Source organism: Pogoniulus pusillus, chromosome Z (genome assembly GCF_015220805.1).
Source record: "Pogoniulus pusillus isolate bPogPus1 chromosome Z, bPogPus1.pri, whole genome shotgun sequence".
NCBI lineage: Eukaryota > Metazoa > Chordata > Aves > Piciformes > Lybiidae > Pogoniulus > Pogoniulus pusillus.
Genome location: NC_087309.1, coordinates 15,006,595 through 15,029,709, shown reverse-complemented (window position 1 = coordinate 15,029,709; position 23,115 = coordinate 15,006,595). Strand labels below are relative to the sequence as shown.

The 23,115-nt window shown below is 55.7% G+C and overlaps 5 protein-coding genes across 7 annotated transcripts in view; 4 read left to right on the top strand and 1 right to left on the bottom strand.

The window, feature by feature from the left end:
- UBAP2 (ubiquitin associated protein 2) overlaps positions 1-23,115 on the bottom strand; it is a 148,787-nt gene that overhangs the window by 47,189 nt on the left and 78,483 nt on the right. For all 3 annotated transcript variants that reach the window (XM_064140700.1, XM_064140701.1, XM_064140702.1), the window contains exons 20-21: positions 21,922-22,013; positions 21,079-21,126 (exon numbers count right to left, since the gene is read on the bottom strand). In XM_064140700.1, coding sequence (XP_063996770.1) covers positions 21,079-21,126; positions 21,922-22,013 — 140 coding nt within the window. The remainder of the gene's footprint in view (positions 1-21,078; positions 21,127-21,921; positions 22,014-23,115) is intronic.
- On the top strand, positions 2,709-3,400 carry LOC135193079 (interferon-like). The gene has a single exon (XM_064176551.1). It carries the CDS (start codon positions 2,761-2,763, stop codon positions 3,334-3,336), a length of 576 nt encoding a protein of 191 aa, XP_064032621.1. The 5' UTR covers positions 2,709-2,760; the 3' UTR covers positions 3,337-3,400.
- On the top strand, positions 7,774-8,448 carry LOC135193251 (interferon-like). Its single transcript, XM_064176832.1, has one exon. It carries the CDS (start codon positions 7,809-7,811, stop codon positions 8,382-8,384), a length of 576 nt encoding a protein of 191 aa, XP_064032902.1. The 5' UTR covers positions 7,774-7,808; the 3' UTR covers positions 8,385-8,448.
- On the top strand, positions 12,806-13,497 carry LOC135193182 (interferon-like). Its single transcript, XM_064176720.1, has one exon. It carries the CDS (start codon positions 12,858-12,860, stop codon positions 13,431-13,433), a length of 576 nt encoding a protein of 191 aa, XP_064032790.1. The 5' UTR covers positions 12,806-12,857; the 3' UTR covers positions 13,434-13,497.
- On the top strand, positions 17,791-18,535 carry LOC135173563 (interferon-like). Its single transcript, XM_064140542.1, has one exon. The coding sequence runs from the start codon at positions 17,791-17,793 to the stop codon at positions 18,469-18,471; it is 681 nt and encodes a 226-aa protein (XP_063996612.1). The 3' UTR covers positions 18,472-18,535.

Here is a 23,115-nt window from a genome sequence, read left to right as displayed (position 1 = left end):
AAAGACAGCTCTGCGTACACGGAGCCTCGCAGGACGCTAGGGGTTGGAAGGGACCTCCGGAGACCATCCGGTCCAACCCCGCTGCCAGAGCAGGACCACAACCAAGTGCAGGTCACACGGAAACGCATCCAGATGGGTCTCGTGTGCACCTCTCCCATGGTAGGCAATTCGCCTACGAGCCACCACGTTATGCCACGAGCGCAGCAAGACAGCCTAAGTGAGCCGCCTTTCGGCTCTCCCTGCTAGGCAGCGGCGCTGCACAGCCGTGATCTCTGGAAAGCAGGTCTCTTGTCAGCGACAGATCAGTGGACGAGCCCAGAGGGAACTCTCCCTGGATGGCAACTGGGCTGCAGGCAGGCCATTCGGCCCTGGAGCCAGGACGCCTCTCGCTGTTAGGAGATACGAGTTGTTTAGCTGAAGTAAGTCCCTTTTCCCCGCAATGAACTACTGAAGGGCTACCACGTTGTGTGACCGAGTATAGCGGTTGCTTAGCTATACTCACTCAGCACGACCAGCTCGAGCTGCTGTAGCCTTCGGCCACAAGCTGAAAATCGCCACTTAAGATTTACTGAATCTGAACCTGCTTAATCAGACCAAGGCCTCCAGATCCAGCATAGGCAAGGCGATAAGGAGGCTTCAAGGCTACAGACATTGACGGCACATGCAAGTGGACCGGGTAACGGTAACCGGACACAGCGAGCAACAAGAACAGACCAGATGCCAGCACTACTACCGGAACAAAGAGTGCCGTGAGGGATGCCTCGAGAGTCTGCAAGGGTATCATTGCCCAGAGAATTCTTTGTTCGGTTGGCTCCTCCCTCCTTCCTTTTCCTTTTCCAGAGGTGACCCTGCTGCTCTATCACTCCATTATGCAGCGCTACAGGTTGGCGACAGAGTGGATGGAGAGCAGCCAGGCAGAGAAGGACCTGCGGGTACCGGTCGACAGCCGACTGAACCTGAGCCAGCAGCATGCCCAGGCGGCCAAGAAGGCCAACGACAGGCTGACCTGCATCAGCAATAGTGTGGCCAGCAGGGCCAGGGAAGTCATTCTGCCCCTGTACTCAGCACTGGTTAGGCCACACCTTGAGTACTGCGACCGGTTCTGGGCCCCTCAATTCAAGAAAGATGTTGAGGTGCTTGAACATGGCCAGAGAAGGGCGGAAGGCTGGTGAGGGGGCTAGAGCGCAAGCCCTACGAGAAGCGACTGCGGTTGGTCAGCCTGGAGAAGAGGAGGCTCGGGGGAGACCTCACCGCTGACTACAACTACCTGAAAGGAAGTTGCAGGCTGGGGGTGGGGGAGGGGCCGGTCTCTTCTCCCAGGCACCCAGTGACACAACAAGAGGACACAGTCTCCATCGGCACCAGGGCAGGTTCAGGCTGCACCGCAGGAGGAAATCCTTCATGGAAAGAGTGACTGCCCATTGGAATGGGCTGCCTGGGGAGGTGGTGGAGTCACCATCCCTGGAGGTGCTTAAAAGGAGGCCGGACGAGGCACTTAGCGCCACGGTTTAGTTAACTAGGAGGGTTAGGTGACAGGTCAGACTCGACGATCCTAGGGGTCTTTCCCAACCCGGTTAATTCTGTGAGTCTGTCGGCAAAACGCCACGCCTGAGCATCCACTTCAGGAAACCTGGGAGCCAAACATCAGGGGACGTCCGGTTGGAAGGTTGAGTGAGCTGGGAAGAAGCACGCTTGCAAGTTTCGATATCTAGATAAGTGACATCAAAAGTTGACTCCACACTGATTCCAACTCCATTTTCCCTCGCATACCCCCTGCGCCCAGTAAACAGTAAGAGTGAACCCTGCCAGCCACCTCTGTCAAGTCGCCCTTCGCCAAATTCTGTAACAGACCTGAAGCACTCGCACACAACAGGATCAGGCCATCCCAAATGCAAGACCCTTCACTGACAGGGCACGTTTTGCTCTCTGCTCCCCCGCTGCCCCAGGCGTCGCGCCACAGAAGACACCAAAAAGCCCCGAGCTAGAGGGGCACGTGCGTGGCAACACATCCAGGCACCCGGTGAAAAAGTGGCAGCGGGAGGACGAGCAGCAAAAGTCCTCCTTTTTCCATCAAGCCTTTCTTCCCCACTCTCATCACCCTCAAACACATCACCTGGGGCAGCTCCATCCACAAACTCATCCAAGACTCAAGGCCCGGAGCAACCGCCTCGCAAAGCCCCCGCCACCCCCAGGCCCTCGCTCCAGGATGGGGCTTCCCAGCCTCCGCCGAGTGACATCACTTCACGACCCCTCCCAAAACGAAAAGAGAAGATTGGCTAAAGCTTGGCTTTCTGCTCAAAGAGGCCAAGCCACAAGCAAAAGGAAAACAGACCACGGCCAACACCAGGGCACCACCGATGAGGGAGGAAAGGAAACTTCAGCTGAAGAGGAGAGACTCCCGCCGCTCACCCGGCAGGCAACAGGGAAACCCTCCCACGCCTCCCCAGTGCAGCTGCCCACAAGGGCTCTGCCCCGGCACTTTCGCATCCCCCGTCCAAACGCTACAGCTAACCTCCCTCCAGCAGAGCACCGCCAGCCCACCAATGCACTTCCCCAAGACCACCGCAGCCACCAGCCAAAACTGAAAACCACATCCGGAAACTCACTGACAACAGAAAGCGAGGAAGGGGAAGCCGCCGCACCACATAAAGCTGGATGCCCGGCAGCACCCCAAGCACACCGCTCACCCGCACCACCATCACCAGCAAGCCTCGCCAGGCTCCTGCCCAGCAACACCCACGCAGCGCCCACAGGCCCACCATGGCTGCACCCACAACCACACAGCCCTGCCTGCGGCACAGCACACCGGTGCTCCTGCTCCTCCTGACTGCTCTCGCAACTGCCCGCGCCTGCCGCCACCCGCATGCCCGCGACGACGCGTTCCCCTGGGACAGCCTCCAGCTCCTCCAGGCCATGGCTCCCAGCCCGACACAGCCCTGCCAACTCCAGCAGGCGCCCACCCTTCCCAGCACCCTTCTCCACAACAGCCACCCACAGCAAGCCCCCACCATCGCCCTCCGCATCCTCCAGCACCTCTTCGCCATCTTCAGCAGCCCCAGCAGCCCCCAACACTGGGATGCCCGGGCACGGGATGAGCTCCTCAACAACCTCCAGCACCACATCCAGAGGTTCCAGCAATGCCTGTCAGCCAACAGCATGCTCTTCCAAGGCCGAGGGCCCCGCAACCTGCTGCTCAGCATCAACAAGTACTTCACGAGCATCCAGGAATTCCTCTACACCCACAAACACAGCACCTGCGCCTGGGACCACGTCCGACTCCAAGCCCGCGCCTGCTTCCAGCAGCTCCACAACCTCACTCGTGCCACGCGCAAATAGACCAACGACCTCAACTGCCCCCGCGGGGCCCACGCACCCCTACCCACGCCGCCGCCGCCGTTACGTCTGCACCACCGCCCCATGTCCACCTCTGCGCTTCCGCCTCCCCTGACCCACGGCAGGAGTCGATGCAGGCAGGCCCTGTAGCCTCGGCCTCCCCTGACTGATCCCTCTATTTATGGAATCTATTTATTTTCACAAGAGTTTTTATCTATTTATTCACCTATTTATTCCACAGAAAACAAAGACACTTTTTGGAAAAAAATAAACAAACAAACCAAAAGCTAAATATCCAGCTTGCCGGTGCCTCTTGTCTCAGAAGCGCGGGAACGAGCCTTTCGGATAGGGGGATGCCACCTCCGTTCAGCGCCTGCTCCGAGCCTGGCTCCCAGCGGGGCTCTGCAAGTCCCATGCCCGTTCTTCTCCTCGGCACCTCCCTAACCAAGGCATTTTCCTCAGTCTCATTCAAAGGCCTCTGCCAGGGTTTAGCCAGCATCTGCATCATCAGAATCACCTTGTTGGCCCTTGTCTCCTCAACGTTTTCCGCCCTGCAAGCCGCTTCAGAACAAGGGACGATCAGCTCTGGACTCCTCCAGACCAGGAAGACACACGCCTGCTGGAGGAGGACCAGAGGAGGGCCACAGAAACCATCAGAGGCACCTCTCCTACGGAGAAAGGCTGAGAGAGTCCGGGTCCTTTGGCCTGACAAAGAGAAGGCTCAAAGGGAACCTTCCTGTGGCCTTTCAGTACTCAGAGGGGACCTGTAAGAAAGATGGGGACCTGTAGCCAGAGGACAAGGGCTAAGGGTTTCAAACCTCAAAGAGGCTCGCTTTGCACTAGGCAAGAGGCAGACGCTTTCTACCACGAGCGTTGTGGGGCATGGCAACAGGCTGCCCACAGAGGTGGCGGGTGCCCCATCCCTGGAAGCATTCAAGGTCAAGTTAGACGGGGCTCCGAGCTGCCCCACCGGGCCCAAGACAGCCCTGCGTCCTCCAGGGGGGCCAGACCAGACGACCTTCAAAGGTCTCTCCCAATCCAAACCGTCCCACGATTCAGTGAAAGAGAGGCACGGCAGACGTCGCTTTCAGTGGGCACAGTTCCGCTACTCTTGCCACTGCAGGCAGGCAGGCAGGCAGGCACCGGCCACGACAACTCTCTCCTTGTGCCGCCTGCAAACACCTCGCATCGCCACCTGTTCTTGGGCAAGACGCGCAATAATGCCCAGCCACCGACCTCCAGCATCACCCCACCTCTGCCACCAATGGCACCTAGGTACACCAAATCATCACGCATGCGTCCGCATTCCAAGCACAGCACCCGATGGCGCAGCGCTGCCTGACACCGCCCTGACGCCTCCACCAACCACACATTTCCCCTGCTCCAAAAGCTTTCACAGAACACTCGGCAGCCTCTCTCACAGCAGCAGAACAGCAGCCCTGCTGTTGGAAGGGATGCAAAACTCTCCAGCATTTGCAACCTCCTCCTCCCCTGGCTAGAGCTCTACAGCTTCCTCACCCAGCTCAACCCCAACTCTCCCCGACTCACCCTTGGACACCCCTCCTCCAGGACTGCAGGGGCGCAGGGACGCATGCACCTGACCTCCCTTTAACCAAGCCAGCAGCGCTTAGGTACAGGGGACAAAGGAGGTAAAGGCCCGAGCCACAACCGGGCCAAGATCTCCTCTAGGAAACCTGCAAAGGAGCAGAGCGCACAAAGACAGCTCTGCGTACACGGAGCCTCGCAGGACGCTAGGGGTTGGAAGGGACCTCCGGAGACCATCCGGTCCAACCCCGCTGCCAGAGCAGGACCACAACCAAGTGCAGGTCACACGGAAACGCATCCAGATGGGTCTCGTGTGCACCTCTCCCATGGTAGGCAATTCGCCTACGAGCCACCACGTTATGCCACGAGCGCAGCAAGACAGCCTAAGTGAGCCGCCTTTCGGCTCTCCCTGCTAGGCAGCGGCGCTGCACAGCCGTGATCTCTGGAAAGCAGGTCTCTTGTCAGCGACAGATCAGTGGACGAGCCCAGAGGGAACTCTCCCTGGATGGCAACTGGGCTGCAGGCAGGCCATTCGGCCCTGGAGCCAGGACGCCTCTCGCTGTTAGGAGATACGAGTTGTTTAGCTGAAGTAAGTCCCTTTTCCCCGCAATGAACTACTGAAGGGCTACCACGTTGTGTGACCGAGTATAGTGGTTGCTTAGCTATACTCACTCAGCACGACCAGCTCGAGCTGCTGTAGCCTTCGGCCACAAGCTGAAAATCGCCACTTAAGATTTACTGAATCTGAACCTGCTTAATCAGACCAAGGCCTCCAGATCCAGCATAGGCAAGGCGATAAGGAGGCTTCAAGGCTACAGACATTGACGGCACGTGCAAGTGGACCGGGTAACGGTAACCGGACACAGCGAGCAACAAGAACAGACCAGATGCCAGCACTACTACCGGAACAAAGAGTGCCGTGAGGGATGCCTCGAGAGTCTGCAAGGGTATCATTGCCCAGAGAATTCTTTGTTCGGTTGGCTCCTCCCTCCTTCCTTTTCCTTTTCCAGAGGTGACCCTGCTGCTCTATCACTCCATTATGCAGCGCTACAGGTTGGCGACAGAGTGGATGGAGAGCAGCCAGGCAGAGAAGGACCTGCGGGTACCGGTCGACAGCCGACTGAACCTGAGCCAGCAGCATGCCCAGGCGGCCAAGAAGGCCAACGACAGGCTGACCTGCATCAGCAATAGTGTGGCCAGCAGGGCCAGGGAAGTCATTCTGCCCCTGTACTCAGCACTGGTTAGGCCACACCTTGAGTACTGCGACCGGTTCTGGGCCCCTCAATTCAAGAAAGATGTTGAGGTGCTTGAACATGGCCAGAGAAGGGCGGAAGGCTGGTGAGGGGGCTAGAGCGCAAGCCCTACGAGAAGCGACTGCGGTTGGTCAGCCTGGAGAAGAGGAGGCTCGGGGGAGACCTCACCGCTGACTACAACTACCTGAAAGGAAGTTGCAGGCTGGGGGTGGGGGAGGGGCCGGTCTCTTCTCCCAGGCACCCAGTGACACAACAAGAGGACACAGTCTCCATCGGCACCAGGGCAGGTTCAGGCTGCACCGCAGGAGGAAATCCTTCATGGAAAGAGTGACTGCCCATTGGAATGGGCTGCCTGGGGAGGTGGTGGAGTCACCATCCCTGGAGGTGCTTAAAAGGAGGCCGGACGAGGCACTTAGCGCCACGGTTTAGTTAACTAGGAGGGTTAGGTGACAGGTCAGACTCGACGATCCTAGGGGTCTTTCCCAACCCGGTTAATTCTGTGAGTCTGTCGGCAAAACGCCACGCCTGAGCATCCACTTCAGGAAACCTGGGAGCCAAACATCAGGGGACGTCCGGTTGGAAGGTTGAGTGAGCTGGGAAGAAGCACGCTTGCAAGTTTCGATATCTAGATAAGTGACATCAAAAGTTGACTCCACACTGATTCCAACTCCATTTTCCCTCGCATACCCCCTGCGCCCAGTAAACAGTAAGAGTGAACCCTGCCAGCCACCTCTGTCAAGTCGCCCTTCGCCAAATTCTGTAACAGACCTGAAGCACTCGTACACAACAGGATCAGGCCATCCCAAATGCAAGACCCTTCACTGACAGGGCACGTTTTGCTCTCTGCTCCCCCGCTGCCCCAGGCGTCGCGCCACAGAAGACACCAAAAAGCCCCGAGCTAGAGGGGCACGTGCGTGGCAACACATCCAGGCACCCGGTGAAAAAGTGGCAGCGGGAGGACGAGCAGCAAAAGTCCTCCTTTTTCCATCAAGCCTTTCTTCCCCACTCTCATCACCCTCAAACACATCACCTGGGGCAGCTCCATCCACAAACTCATCCAAGCCTCAAGGCCCGGAGCAACCGCCTCGCAAAGCCCCCGCCACCCCCAGGCCCTCGCTCCAGGATGGGGCTTCCCAGCCTCCGCCGAGTGACATCACTTCACGACCCCTCCCAAAACGAAAAGAGAAGATTGGCTAAAGCTTGGCTTTCTGCTCAAAGAGGCCAAGCCACAAGCAAAAGGAAAACAGACCACGGCCAACACCAGGGCACCACCGATGAGGGAGGAAAGGAAACTTCAGCTGAAGAGGAGAGACTCCCGCCGCTCACCCGGCAGGCAACAGGGAAACCCTCCCACGCCTCCCCAGTGCAGCTGCCCACAAGGGCTCTGCCCCGGCACTTTCGCATCCCCCGTCCAAACGCTACAGCTAACCTCCCTCCAGCAGAGCACCGCCAGCCCACCAATGCACTTCCCCAAGACCACCGCAGCCACCAGCCAAAACTGAAAACCACATCCGGAAACTCACTGACAACAGAAAGCGAGGAAGGGGAAGCCGCCGCACCACATAAAGCTGGATGCCCGGCAGCACCCCAAGCACACCGCTCACCCGCACCACCATCACCAGCAAGCCTCGCCAGGCTCCTGCCCAGCAACACCCACGCAGCGCCCACAGGCCCACCATGGCTGCACCCACAACCACACAGCCCTGCCTGCGGCACAGCACACCGGTGCTCCTGCTCCTCCTGACTGTTCTCGCAACTGCCCGCGCCTGCCGCCACCTGCATGCCCGCGACGACGCGTTCCCCTGGGACAGCCTCCAGCTCCTCCAGGCCATGGCTCCCAGCCCGACACAGCCCTGCCAACTCCAGCAGGCGCCCACCCTTCCCAGCACCCTTCTCCACAACAGCCACCCACAGCAAGCCCCCACCATCGCCCTCCGCATCCTCCAGCACCTCTTCGCCATCTTCAGCAGCCCCAGCAGCCCCCAACACTGGGATGCCCGGGCACGGGATGAGCTCCTCAACAACCTCCAGCACCACATCCAGAGGTTCCAGCAATGCCTGTCAGCCAACAGCATGCTCTTCCAAGGCCGAGGGCCCCGCAACCTGCTGCTCAGCATCAACAAGTACTTCACGAGCATCCAGGAATTCCTCTACACCCACAAACACAGCACCTGCGCCTGGGACCACGTCCGACTCCAAGCCCGCGCCTGCTTCCAGCAGCTCCACAACCTCACTCGTGCCACGCGCAAATAGACCAACGACCTCAACTGCCCCCGCGGGGCCCACGCACCCCTACCCACGCCGCCGCCGCCGTTACGTCTGCACCACCGCCCCATGTCCACCTCTGCGCTTCCGCCTCCCCTGACCCACGGCAGGAGTCGATGCAGGCAGGCCCTGTAGCCTCGGCCTCCCCTGACTGATCCCTCTATTTATGGAATCTATTTATTTTCACAAGAGTTTTTATCTATTTATTCACCTATTTATTCCTCAGAAAACAAAGACACTTTTTGGAAAAAAAATAAACAAACAAACCAAAAGCTAAATATCCAGCTTGCCGGTGCCTCTTGTCTCAGAAGCGCGGGAACGAGCCTTTCGGATAGGGGGATGCCACCTCCGTTCAGCGCCTGCTCCGAGTCTGGCTCCCAGCGGGGCTCTGCAAGTCCCATGCCCGTTCTTCTCCTCGGCACCTCCCTAACCAAGGCATTTTCCTCAGTCTCATTCAAAGGCCTCTGCCAGGGTTTAGCCAGCATCTGCATCATCAGAATCACCTTGTTGGCCCTTGTCTCCTCAACGTTTTCCGCCCTGCAAGCCGCTTCAGAACAAGGGACGATCAGCTCTGGACTCCTCCAGACCAGGAAGACACACGCCTGCTGGAGGAGGACCAGAGGAGGGCCACAGAAACCATCAGAGGCACCTCTCCTATGGAGAAAGGCTGAGAGAGTCCGGGTCCTTTGGCCTGACAAAGAGAAGGCTCAAAGGGAACCTTCCTGTGGCCTTTCAGTACTCAGAGGGGACCTGTAAGAAAGATGGGGACCTGTAGCCAGAGGACAAGGGCTAAGGGTTTCAAACCTCAAAGAGGCTCGCTTTGCACTAGGCAAGAGGCAGACGCTTTCTACCACGAGCGTTGTGGGGCATGGCAACAGGCTGCCCACAGAGGTGGCGGGTGCCCCATCCCTGGAAGCATTCAAGGTCAAGTTAGACGGGGCTCCGAGCTGCCCCACCGGGCCCAAGACAGCCCTGCGTCCTCCAGGGGGGCCAGACCAGACGACCTTCAAAGGTCTCTCCCAATCCAAACCGTCCCACGATTCAGTGAAAGAGAGGAACGGCAGACGTCGCTTTCAGTGGGCACAGTTCCGCTACTCTTGCCACTGCAGGCAGGCAGGCAGGCAGGCACCGGCCACGACAACTCTCTCCTTGTGCCGCCTGCAAACACCTCGCATCGCCACCTGTTCTTGGGCAAGACGCGCAATAATGCCCAGCCACCGACCTCCAGCATCACCCCACCTCTGCCACCAATGGCACCTAGGTACACCAAATCATCACGCATGCGTCCGCATTCCAAGCACAGCACCCGATGGCGCAGCGCTGCCTGACACCGCCCTGACGCCTCCACCAACCACACATTTCCCCTGCTCCAAAAGCTTTCACAGAACACTCGGCAGCCTCTCTCACAGCAGCAGAACAGCAGCCCTGCTGTTGGAAGGGATGCAAAACTCTCCAGCATTTGCAACCTCCTCCTCCCCTGGCTAGAGCTCTACAGCTTCCTCACCCAGCTCAACCCCAACTCTCCCCGACTCACCCTTGGACACCCCTCCTCCAGGACTGCAGGGGCGCAGGGACGCATGCACCTGACCTCCCTTTAACCAAGCCAGCAGCGCTTAGGTACAGGGGACAAAGGAGGTAAAGGCCCGAGCCACAACCGGGCCAAGATCTCCTCTAGGAAACCTGCAAAGGAGCAGAGCGCACAAAGACAGCTCTGCGTACACGGAGCCTCGCAGGACGCTAGGGGTTGGAAGGGACCTCCGGAGACCATCCGGTCCAACCCCGCTGCCAGAGCAGGACCACAACCAAGTGCAGGTCACACGGAAACGCATCCAGATGGGTCTCGTGTGCACCTCTCCCATGGTAGGCAATTCGCCTACGAGCCACCACGTTATGCCACGAGCGCAGCAAGACAGCCTAAGTGAGCCGCCTTTCGGCTCTCCCTGCTAGGCAGCGGCGCTGCACAGCCGTGATCTCTGGAAAGCAGGTCTCTTGTCAGCGACAGATCAGTGGACGAGCCCAGAGGGAACTCTCCCTGGATGGCAACTGGGCTGCAGGCAGGCCATTCGGCCCTGGAGCCAGGACGCCTCTCGCTGTTAGGAGATACGAGTTGTTTAGCTGAAGTAAGTCCCTTTTCCCCGCAATGAACTACTGAAGGGCTACCACGTTGTGTGACCGAGTATAGCGGTTGCTTAGCTATACTCACTCAGCACGACCAGCTCGAGCTGCTGTAGCCTTCGGCCACAAGCTGAAAATCGCCACTTAAGATTTACTGAATGTGAACCTGCTTAATCAGACCAAGGCCTCCGGATCCAGCATAGGCAAGGCGATAAGGAGGCTTCAAGGCTACAGACATTGACGGCACATGCAAGTGGACCGGGTAACGGTAACCGGACACAGCGAGCAACAAGAACAGACCAGATGCCAGCACTACTACCGGAACAAAGAGTGCCGTGAGGGATGCCTCGAGAGTCTGCAAGGGTATCATTGCCCAGAGAATTCTTTGTTCGGTTGGCTCCTCCCTCCTTCCTTTTCCTTTTCCAGAGGTGACCCTGCTGCTCTATCACTCCATTATGCAGCGCTACAGGTTGGCGACAGAGTGGATGGAGAGCAGCCAGGCAGAGAAGGACCTGTGGGTACCGGTCGACAGCCGACTGAACCTGAGCCAGCAGCATGCCCAGGCGGCCAAGAAGGCCAACGACAGGCTGACCTGCATCAGCAATAGTGTGGCCAGCAGGGCCAGGGAAGTCATTCTGCCCCTGTACTCAGCACTGGTTAGGCCACACCTTGAGTACTGCGACCGGTTCTGGGCCCCTCAATTCAAGAAAGATGTTGAGGTGCTTGAACATGGCCAGAGAAGGGCGGAAGGCTGGTGAGGGGGCTAGAGCGCAAGCCCTACGAGAAGCGACTGCGGTTGGTCAGCCTGGAGAAGAGGAGGCTCGGGGGAGACCTCACCGCTGACTACAACTACCTGAAAGGAAGTTGCAGGCTGGGGGTGGGGGAGGGGCCGGTCTCTTCTCCCAGGCACCCAGTGACACAACAAGAGGACACAGTCTCCATCGGCACCAGGGCAGGTTCAGGCTGCACAGCAGGAGGAAATCCTTCATGGAAAGAGTGACTGCCCATTGGAATGGGCTGCCTGGGGAGGTGGTGGAGTCACCATCCCTGGAGGTGCTTAAAAGGAGGCCGGACGAGGCACTTAGCGCCACGGTTTAGTTAACTAGGAGGGTTAGGTGACAGGTCAGACTCGACGATCCTAGGGGTCTTTCCCAACCCGGTTAATTCTGTGAGTCTGTCGGCAAAACGCCACGCCTGAGCATCCACTTCAGGAAACCTGGGAGCCAAACATCAGGGGACGTCCGGTTGGAAGGTTGAGTGAGCTGGGAAGAAGCACGCTTGCAAGTTTCGATATCTAGATAAGTGACATCAAAAGTTGACTCCACACTGATTCCAACTCCATTTTCCCTCGCATACCCCCTGCGCCCAGTAAACAGTAAGAGTGAACCCTGCCAGCCACCTCTGTCAAGTCGCCCTTCGCCAAATTCTGTAACAGACCTGAAGCACTCGCACACAACAGGATCAGGCCATCCCAAATGCAAGACCCTTCACTGACAGGGCACGTTTTGCTCTCTGCTCCCCCGCTGCCCCAGGCGTCGCGCCACAGAAGACACCAAAAAGCCCCGAGCTAGAGGGGCACGTGCGTGGCAACACATCCAGGCACCCGGTGAAAAAGTGGCAGCGGGAGGACGAGCAGCAAAAGTCCTCCTTTTTCCATCAAGCCTTTCTTCCCCACTCTCATCACCCTCAAACACATCACCTGGGGCAGCTCCATCCACAAACTCATCCAAGCCTCAAGGCCCGGAGCAACCGCCTCGCAAAGCCCCCGCCACCCCCAGGCCCTCGCTCCAGGATGGGGCTTCCCAGCCTCCGCCGAGTGACATCACTTCACGACCCCTCCCAAAACGAAAAGAGAAGATTGGCTAAAGCTTGGCTTTCTGCTCAAAGAGGCCAAGCCACAAGCAAAAGGAAAACAGACCACGGCCAACACCAGGGCACCACCGATGAGGGAGGAAAGGAAACTTCAGCTGAAGAGGAGAGACTCCCGCCGCTCACCCGGCAGGCAACAGGGAAACCCTCCCACGCCTCCCCAGTGCAGCTGCCCACAAGGGCTCTGCCCCGGCACTTTCGCATCCCCCGTCCAAACGCTACAGCTAACCTCCCTCCAGCAGAGCACCGCCAGCCCACCAATGCACTTCCCCAAGACCACCGCAGCCACCAGCCAAAACTGAAAACCACATCCGGAAACTCACTGACAACAGAAAGCGAGGAAGGGGAAGCCGCCGCACCACATAAAGCTGGATGCCCGGCAGCACCCCAAGCACACCGCTCACCCGCACCACCATCACCAGCAAGCCTCGCCAGGCTCCTGCCCAGCAACACCCACGCAGCGCCCACAGGCCCACCATGGCTGCACCCACAACCACACAGCCCTGCCTGCGGCACAGCACACCGGTGCTCCTGCTCCTCCTGACTGCTCTCGCAACTGCCCGCGCCTGCCGCCACCCGCATGCCCGCGACGACGCGTTCCCCTGGGACAGCCTCCAGCTCCTCCAGACCATGGCTCCCAGCCCGACACAGCCCTGCCAACTCCAGCAGGCGCCCACCCTTCCCAGCACCCTTCTCCACAACAGCCACCCACAGCAAGCCCCCACCATCGCCCTCCGCATCCTCCAGCACCTCTTCGCCATCTTCAGCAGCCCCAGCAGCCCCCAACACTGGGATGCCCGGGCACGGGATGAGCTCCTCAACAACCTCCAGCACCACATCCAGAGGTTCCAGCAATGCCTGTCAGCCAACAGCATGCTCTTCCAAGGCCGAGGGCCCCGCAACCTGCTGCTCAGCATCAACAAGTACTTCACGAGCATCCAGGAATTCCTCTACACCCACAAACACAGCACCTGCGCCTGGGACCACGTCCGACTCCAAGCCCGCGCCTGCTTCCAGCAGCTCCACAACCTCACTCGTGCCACGCGCAAATAGACCAACGACCTCAACTGCCCCCGCGGGGCCCACGCACCCCTACCCACGCCGCCGCCGCCGTTACGTCTGCACCACCGCCCCATGTCCACCTCTGCGCTTCCGCCTCCCCTGACCCACGGCAGGAGTCGATGCAGGCAGGCCCTGTAGCCTCGGCCTCCCCTGACTGATCCCTCTATTTATGGAATCTATTTATTTTCACAAGAGTTTTTATCTATTTATTCACCTATTTATTCCTCAGAAAACAAAGACACTTTTTGGAAAAAAATAAACAAACAAACCAAAAGCTAAATATCCAGCTTGCCGGTGCCTCTTGTCTCAGAAGCGCGGGAACGAGCCTTTCGGATAGGGGGATGCCACCTCCGTTCAGCGCCTGCTCCGAGTCTGGCTCCCAGCGGGGCTCTGCAAGTCCCATGCCCGTTCTTCTCCTCGGCACCTCCCTAACCAAGGCATTTTCCTCAGTCTCATTCAAAGGCCTCTGCCAGGGTTTAGCCAGCATCTGCATCATCAGAATCACCTTGTTGGCCCTTGTCTCCTCAACGTTTTCCGCCCTGCAAGCCGCTTCAGAACAAGGGACGATCAGCTCTGGACTCCTCCAGACCAGGAAGACACACGCCTGCTGGAGGAGGACCAGAGGAGGGCCACAGAAACCATCAGAGGCACCTCTCCTACGGAGAAAGGCTGAGAGAGTCCGGGTCCTTTGGCCTGACAAAGAGAAGGCTCAAAGGGAACCTTCCTGTGGCCTTTCAGTACTCAGAGGGGACCTGTAAGAAAGATGGGGACCTGTAGCCAGAGGACAAGGGCTAAGGGTTTCAAACCTCAAAGAGGCTCGCTTTGCACTAGGCAAGAGGCAGACGCTTTCTACCACGAGCGTTGTGGGGCATGGCAACAGGCTGCCCACAGAGGTGGCGGGTGCCCCATCCCTGGAAGCATTCAAGGTCAAGTTAGACGGGGCTCCGAGCTGCCCCACCGGGCCCAAGACAGCCCTGCGTCCTCCAGGGGGGCCAGACCAGACGACCTTCAAAGGTCTCTCCCAATCCAAACCGTCCCACGATTCAGTGAAAGAGAGGCACGGCAGACGTCGCTTTCAGTGGGCACAGTTCCGCTACTCTTGCCACTGCAGGCAGGCAGGCAGGCAGGCACCGGCCACGACAACTCTCTCCTTGTGCCGCCTGCAAACACCTCGCATCGCCACCTGTTCTTGGGCAAGACGCGCAATAATGCCCAGCCACCGACCTCCAGCATCACCCCACCTCTGCCACCAATGGCACCTAGGTACACCAAATCATCACGCATGCGTCCGCATTCCAAGCACAGCACCCGATGGCGCAGCGCTGCCTGACACCGCCCTGACGCCTCCACCAACCACACATTTCCCCTGCTCCAAAAGCTTTCACAGAACACTCGGCAGCCTCTCTCACAGCAGCAGAACAGCAGCCCTGCTGTTGGAAGGGATGCAAAACTCTCCAGCATTTGCAACCTCCTCCTCCCCTGGCTAGAGCTCTACAGCTTCCTCACCCAGCTCAACCCCAACTCTCCCCGACTCACCCTTGGACACCCCTCCTCCAGGACTGCAGGGGTGCAGGGACGCATGCACCTGACCTCCCTTTAACCAAGCCAGCAGCGCTTAGGTACAGGGGACAAAGGAGGTAAAGGCCCGAGCCACAACCGGGCCAAGATCTCCTCTAGGAAACCTGCAAAGGAGCAGAGCGCACAAAGACAGCTCTGCGTACACGGAGCCTCGCAGGACGCTAGGGGTTGGAAGGGACCTCCGGAGACCATCCGGTCCAACCCCGCTGCCAGAGCAGGACCACAACCAAGTGCAGGTCACACGGAAACGCATCCAGATGGGTCTCGTGTGCACCTCTCCCATGGTAGGCAATTCGCCTACGAGCCACCACGTTATGCCACGAGCGCAGCAAGACAGCCTAAGTGAGCCGCCTTTCGGCTCTCCCTGCTAGGCAGCGGCGCTGCACAGCCGTGATCTCTGGAAAGCAGGTCTCTTGTCAGCGACAGATCAGTGGACGAGCCCAGAGGGAACTCTCCCTGGATGGCAACTGGGCTGCAGGCAGGCCATTCGGCCCTGGAGCCAGGACGCCTCTCGCTGTTAGGAGATACGAGTTGTTTAGCTGAAGTAAGTCCCTTTTCCCCGCAATGAACTACTGAAGGGCTACCACGTTGTGTGACCGAGTATAGCGGTTGCTTAGCTATACTCACTCAGCACGACCAGCTCGAGCTGCTGTAGCCTTCGGCCACAAGCTGAAAATCGCCACTTAAGATTTACTGAATCTGAACCTGCTTAATCAGACCAAGGCCTCCGGATCCAGCATAGGCAAGGCGATAAGGAGGCTTCAAGGCTACAGACATTGACGGCACATGCAAGTGGACCGGGTAACGGTAACCGGACACAGCGAGCAACAAGAACAGACCAGATGCCAGCACTACTACCGGAACAAAGAGTGCCGTGAGGGATGCCTCGAGAGTCTGCAAGGGTATCATTGCCCAGAGAATTCTTTGTTCAGTTGGCTCCTCCCTCCCTCCTTCCTTTTCCTTTTCCAGAGGTGACCCTGCTGCTCTATCACTCCATTATGCAGCGCTACAGGTTGGCGACAGAGTGGATGGAGAGCAGCCAGGCAGAGAAGGACCTGCGGCTGACTGAACCTGAGCCAGCAGCATGCCCAGGCGGCCAAGAAGGCCAACGACAGGCTGACCTGCATCAGCAATAGTGTGGCCAGCAGGGCCAGGGAAGTCATTCTGCCCCTGTACTCAGCACTGGTTAGGCCACACCTTGAGTACTGCGACCGGTTCTGGGCCCCTCAGTTCAAGAAAGATGTTGAGGTGCTTGAACATGGCCAGAGAAGGGCGGAAGGCTGGTGAGGGGGCTAGAGCGCAAGCCCTACGAGAAGCGACTGCGGTTGGTCAGCCTGGAGAAGAGGAGGCTCGGGGGAGACCTCACCGCTGACTACAACTACCTGAAAGGAAGTTGCAGGCTGGGGGTGGGGGAGGGGCCGGTCTCTTCTCCCAGGCACCCAGTGACACAACAAGAGGACACAGTCTCCATCGGCACCAGGGCAGGTTCAGGCTGCACCGCAGGAGGAAATCCTTCATGGAAAGAGTGACTGCCCATTGGAATGGGCTGCCTGGGGAGGTGGTGGAGTCACCATCCCTGGAGGTGCTTAAAAGGAGGCCGGACGAGGCACTTAGCGCCACGGTTTAGTTAACTAGGAGGGTTAGGTGACAGGTCAGACTCGACGATCCTAGGGGTCTTTCCCAACCCGGTTAATTCTGTGAGTCTGTCGGCAAAACGCCACGCCTGAGCATCCACTTCAGGAAACCTGGGAGCCAAACATCAGGGGACGTCCGGTTGGAAGGTTGAGTGAGCTGGGAAGAAGCACGCTTGCAAGTTTCGATATCTAGATAAGTGACATCAAAAGTTGACTCCACACTGATTCCAACTCCATTTTCCCTCGCATACCCCCTGCGCCCAGTAAACAGTAAGAGTGAACCCTGCCAGCCACCTCTGTCAAGTCGCCCTTCGCCAAATTCTGTAACAGACCTGAAGCACTCACACACAACAGGATCAGGCCATCCCAAATGCAAGACCCTTCACTGACAGGGCACGTTTTGCTCTCTGCTCCCCCGCTGCCCCAGGCGTCGCGCCACAGAAGACACCAAAAAGCCCCGAGCTAGAGGGGCACGTGCGTGGCAACACATCCAGGCACCCGGTGAAAAAGTGGCAGCGGGAGGACGAGCAGCAAAAGTCCTCCTTTTTCCATCAAGCCTTTCTTCCCCACTCTCATCACCCTCAAACACATCACCTGGGGCAGCTCCATCCACAAACTCATCCAAGCCTCAAGGCCCGGAGCAACCGCCTCGCAAAGCCCCCGCCACCCCCAGGCCCTCGCTCCAGGATGGGGCTTCCCAGCCTCCGCCGAGTGACATCACTTCACGACCCCTCCCAAAACGAAAAGAGAAGATTGGCTAAAGCTTGGCTTTCTGCTCAAAGAGGCCAAGCCACAAGCAAAAGGAAAACAGACCACGGCCAACACCAGGGCACCACCGATGAGGGAGGAAAGGAAACTTCAGCTGAAGAGGAGAGACTCCCGCCGCTCACCCGGCAGGCAACAGGGAAACCCTCCCACGCCTCCCCAGTGCAGCTGCCCACAAGGGCTCTGCCCCGGCACTTTCGCATCCCCCGTCCAAACGCTACAGCTAACCTCCCTCCAGCAGAGCACCGCCAGCCCACCAATGCACTTCCCCAAGACCACCGCAGCCACCAGCCAAAACTGAAAACCACATCCGGAAACTCACTGACAACAGAAAGCGAGGAAGGGGAAGCCGCCGCACCACATAAAGCTGGATGCCCGGCAGCACCCCAAGCACACCGCTCACCCGCACCACCATCACCAGCAAGCCTCGCCAGGCTCCTGCCCAGCAACACCCACGCAGCGCCCACAGGCCCACCACGGCTGCACCCACAACCACACAGCCCTGCCTGCGGCACAGCACACCGGTGCTCCTGCTCCTCCTGACTGCTCTCGCAACTGCCCGCGCCTGCCGCCACCCGCATGCCCGCGACGACGCGTTCCCCTGGGACAGCCTCCAGCTCCTCCAGACCATGGCTCCCAGCCCGACACAGCCCTGCCAACTCCAGCAGGCGCCCACCCTTCCCAGCACCCTTCTCCACAACAGCCACCCACAGCAAGCCCCCACCATCGCCCTCCGCATCCTCCAGCACCTCTTCGCCATCTTCAGCAGCCCCAGCAGCCCCCAACACTGGGATGCCCGGGCACGGGATGAGCTCCTCAACAACCTCCAGCACCACATCCAGAGGTTCCAGCAATGCCTGTCAGCCAACAGCATGCTCTTCCAAGGCCGAGGGCCCCGCAACCTGCTGCTCAGCATCAACAAGTACTTCACGAGCATCCAGGAATTCCTCTACACCCACAAACACAGCACCTGCGCCTGGGACCACGTCCGACTCCAAGCCCGCGCCTGCTTCCAGCAGCTCCACAACCTCACTCGTGCCACGCGCAAATAGACCAACGACCTCAACTGCCCCCGCGGGGCCCACGCACCCCTACCCACGCCGCCGCCGCCGTTACGTCTGCACCACCGCCCCATGTCCACCTCTGCGCTTCCGCCTCCCCTGACCCACGGCAGGAGTCGATGCAGGCAGGCCCTGTAGCCTCGGCCTCCCCTGACTGATCCCTCTATTTATGGAGTCTATTTATTTTCACAAGAGTTTTTATCTATTTATTCACCTATTTATTCCACAGAAAACAAAGACACTTTTTGGAAAAAAATAAACAAACAAACCAAAAGCTAAATATCCAGCTTGCCGGTGCCTCTTGTCTCAGAAGCGCGGGAACGAGCCTTTCGGATAGGAGGATGCCACCTCCGTTCAGCGCCTGCTCCGAGCCTGGCTCCCAGCAGGGCTCTGCAATTCCCACGCCCATTCTTCTCCTCGGTACCTCCCTAACCAAGGCATTTTACTCAGTCTCATTCAAAGGTGACTCTGCACTGGAGCATAGGGAAGAGTGTCAGCAGTACTCTCCCTGGGGATGAAGGGGCAGTAGAGATTGTAACCTGAAATTCCTTTTTACCTGTGGTGTCAGAGAGGAAATGAGAGGGAAATCAGGAATGAAGAATGGAGGAGTGGAAGGAAGGTGTTTAATATTGATTTAGAGTCATAGAATCAACCAGGTTGGAAGAGACCTCCAAGATCATCTAATCCAACCTACTATTCACTCAGTCCTATCCAGTCATCTAGACCATGGAACTAAGTGCCTCATCCAGGCTTTTCTTGAAGACCTCCAGGGATGGTGACTCCATTACCTCCCTGGGCAGCCCATTCCAATGCAAATCACTCTCTCTGGCAAGAACTTCCTCCTAACATCCAGCCTAGACCTCCCCTGGAACAACTTGAGACTGTGTCCCCTTCTTCTGTTGTTGGTTGCCTGGGAGAAGAGGAAGCCTTCCAGGCCCCTCACCAGCTTCGTCGCCCTTCTCTGGACATGTTCCAGTACCTCAACATCTCTCTTGAATTGAGGAGCCCAGAACTGGACACAGCACTCAAGGTGTGGCCTGACCAGTGTTGAGTACAGGGGAAGAATAACCTCCCTTGTCCTACTGGCCACACTGTTCCTGATGCAGGCCAGGATGCCATTTGCTATCTTGGCCACCTGGGCTCACTGCTGGCTCATCTTCAGTCTACTATCCACCAGTAGCCCCAGGTCTCTTTCTGCCTGGCTGCTCTCCAGTCATTTTGTTCCCAGCCTGTAGTGCTGCTTGAGGTTGTTTTGGTCAAAGGGCAGAACTCTGTACCTGGCCTTGTTCAATCTCATCCCATTGGCCTCTGCCCACCCATCCAGCCTGTCTAGGTTCCTCTGCAGGGCTCTCCTACCTTCTAACAGATCAGCACCTGCTCCTAGCTAGGTGTCATCTGCAGCCTTACTGATGCTGGACTCAATCCCCTCATCCATATCATCTATGAAGATGTTCTTCTACTTTGATTTGATTTCTAGTCAATTATTTTCCCCAAGTGAGGTCCATTTTCCTCATAACAGTAATTGGTTAATGATCTCTCCTGGTCCTTATCTGGACCCTGAAGTTTTCATTTTATTTTATCTCTTCTGTCCAGCTGAGGGAGGAAAGTGATAGAGTGGCTTTTGTGGGCACTTGGCATCTACCCAGGCTGAACCCGCACACTGTGTTTCTACTGGCCCCAGAACTGCAAATCTTGTATTATCTTGCTGCTCTGAGAAAAATTCCAGTTACATCAGCTGACAATTCTTCCAAGGATCATGCCTTCTTTGGGTAGCTAATGTCTCTGTTAATATGTTCAACTTCATTTGTTTCATTGAGGATGTGCAGCTGCACAGGGTTTTAACTGGGACAAGCCTGTACTCACCTTTCACAATATGACTCTGCCTGTCCTACTCAGACTCCACATGGAAGATCTGGTACCAACTTGGACCTTTAATTATTGTACTAACCCAGTGATTCAGATTATAGCTCATTGCTCCATTTTCGCTTCTACAGATACACTGCATCACTACTTAACCTTGTGACTTTTCTCAGTTACACAATACCAAAATTTCTCTTGAAGTTCCCTATCCTAGCTTTCTGAAAGCAATTCTTTACCTTTTTGTAGTCTAGGCTGAGGCTCTTTGTCAGACTGTCTGCAATCTCAGCATTTCTTACACACTATTTACATTCATGATCCAGTTAAGGATGAGAATTGTAGCTCCTGCAGCTCACCTGCATTTGTTGCTATGATGTATATGCAAAGATCCCCACCTGTTACGACTGTCAAAACATGTCAGATGCACTTATTGCCTGCCAAATTGTGTACCTGCTGCTCCATTCTACCTCCTTTTCAGCTAAATTTGGCAATAGGTCATGTAGTTGTTAGAACAAAATCTTCTCCACTCAAAATCAAGTACACTTGCTTCTATTTGCAGATGGACAAATGCATGATGGAGCAGTTGCTCTATATGAATTTACACCATCTAGAGAAACTGTGAATATTTAAAATAACAGAATATATGAAGTATTAATCACCATTAAGTGCATCAATTTATGTTGCTCAAATGATCAACACTGAAAATAACCTGTTTAAAATTAAACAAAGCCATTTACTTACCATTGGCAGCCTGGATTGAAGCATCTGGAGATCATCATAGCCATAAATCTGTTTTAAGATAGACACAACAGCTAAAGGTGATCTATCTGGTGCTTTAAACTGTGTTTGACCTAGGTTGTCTATTTTAAAAGTAAACACCTGTGTCACATTGTGTCATTATTGCAAGCCTTAGCATTTTAAGACTAACAGATCTCAATTTAAAATGGCTTGTCAATAAGGTTTTTTGGTGACAGCACTCCTCTGAGAAGAGTCCAACCATCCCATCTTTAATACTAATTTCACAGATGTATCATTCATCAACTTATGAAAAATCTACAGAGCATTCATATTTCAGAGGAAATGCAACAGCCTTCTTTGCTGCAACCACTGCGTCTGAGCACAGCAGGATTTAATAATGGATGACCAAAGCACAAAGCAGTCGACAGTATTTCCTCTCATTGAGTGACACAGAAAGACAATTCAAAGGAATTTTCTGATTTACAAAACAGGTAACCAAAATATGTTGATCCCAGTCTGCTATGCCTGACTGACTGGACACATTGCACTTTTCAATCATTACTACAGTAAATCTATCCCAATACCCCAAATGTGACTGAGTCGAATTTTACTCAAATGAACCTAAAATCTGATACTAATGAAAATCCTAAGAGCACATATTCAGCTTCAACTGCAACTATGTTAGGTATGTACCAACAATTCTGTAGTTTACTAGCAACTGTTGCACATATTCCATAACAAGTACTCTAGAGAAACACCTTGGCACAGATCTGTAGCAGCATGTGTGGACAGCCTACTTGCAACAAGAGATATCCAATCAAGGACAAGAACAATTAAATTGCTTACTGGGTAGGCAGGCAGAAGTCCTCCAGGTCCCACAATATACTGGTTGTGCAACAAGGGTGGCACGCCCTGTGGCAAATTTGGGGGAGCTTTGCCTGCAGAATCAAAATACAGACACCTCAGCAACCCTTCAATGAAGAAAAAGCTTTGGCATCAAGACAAGATAGCCCACAAGCCCTGGCAGCTACAATGTCATAGGCTGCCAAAAACAGAACTCCCCAGAATAATTTTGCCTTATTGATCAAAGTGCTTGAAGCAGCCTGAAGAGTATAACCATATCTCCAAAAGGGAAAGCACAGGCTACTTAAGACTGAAAACAGCCCTCTAAGAGGACAGTCTTTGCCATTTACTTTGTCCAAGAGGACTACAAGAACTACAAAATCTCCTTCTTTACTCAGTCCTCTCCTGAACGCAGTATTTATGCATTGTTCTCTAAGAGACTGAATCCCCTCCTCTGTCAATACATATCTTTGGCAATAAGTCAGCAATAACGTGGAAAGCATTAAATATTGCCAGCTTATTTTTTGTGGGTGACTAAATGCAGCTGAGAATAGTAAAGAAGAAAATTTAAATAGTTGCCTTCATGAATCAATGCTAGGAAGCAGAAGTGTGAAAGAACAAAAAAAAGGCAACTACAAGGTATGGGATATTTATATGATTCACCCCCTTCCACAATTTCTCTTCAGAAGCACAGGTTGATTACAGACTCAAGAGAGCATTTAGCACAGCTTCCACTGCAGTGCAAGAATGCACTTCATCATCTCTCTGTGAACACTCTTTCTGAAGTGTTATTGGCCCAGACATCAGACCCTTCCTTTCTTTATGGAGGTGTGGCAGTAGGGATGTGGCACATGATAATGAGGACAGTGCAGTGCATTTTGATACTGCCAAATGAATTAAAGTCACAGAGAAGACTGAAATTAAAGCTAATATGAGCCAAGAGCAAGAGCTGATCATGATCTGGAGTACAAACTGGACAAAATTCCTAGCCAAAAAACTCCCTGAAGTCAGAATCAATCCATTGTCTACTTATCAAGCTCTTTGGGGATGGAATGGGCTATGGATGGAATGCCACATAACATCATAAAAAATACTTCCAATACACAAAACCAGGCAACTTTATTAAGCCAGAAAATAAAGTATGCTGAAAACAGCAGTTGAGAATATGGATTTCCTGGTGTAGTTATGATTGGTTAG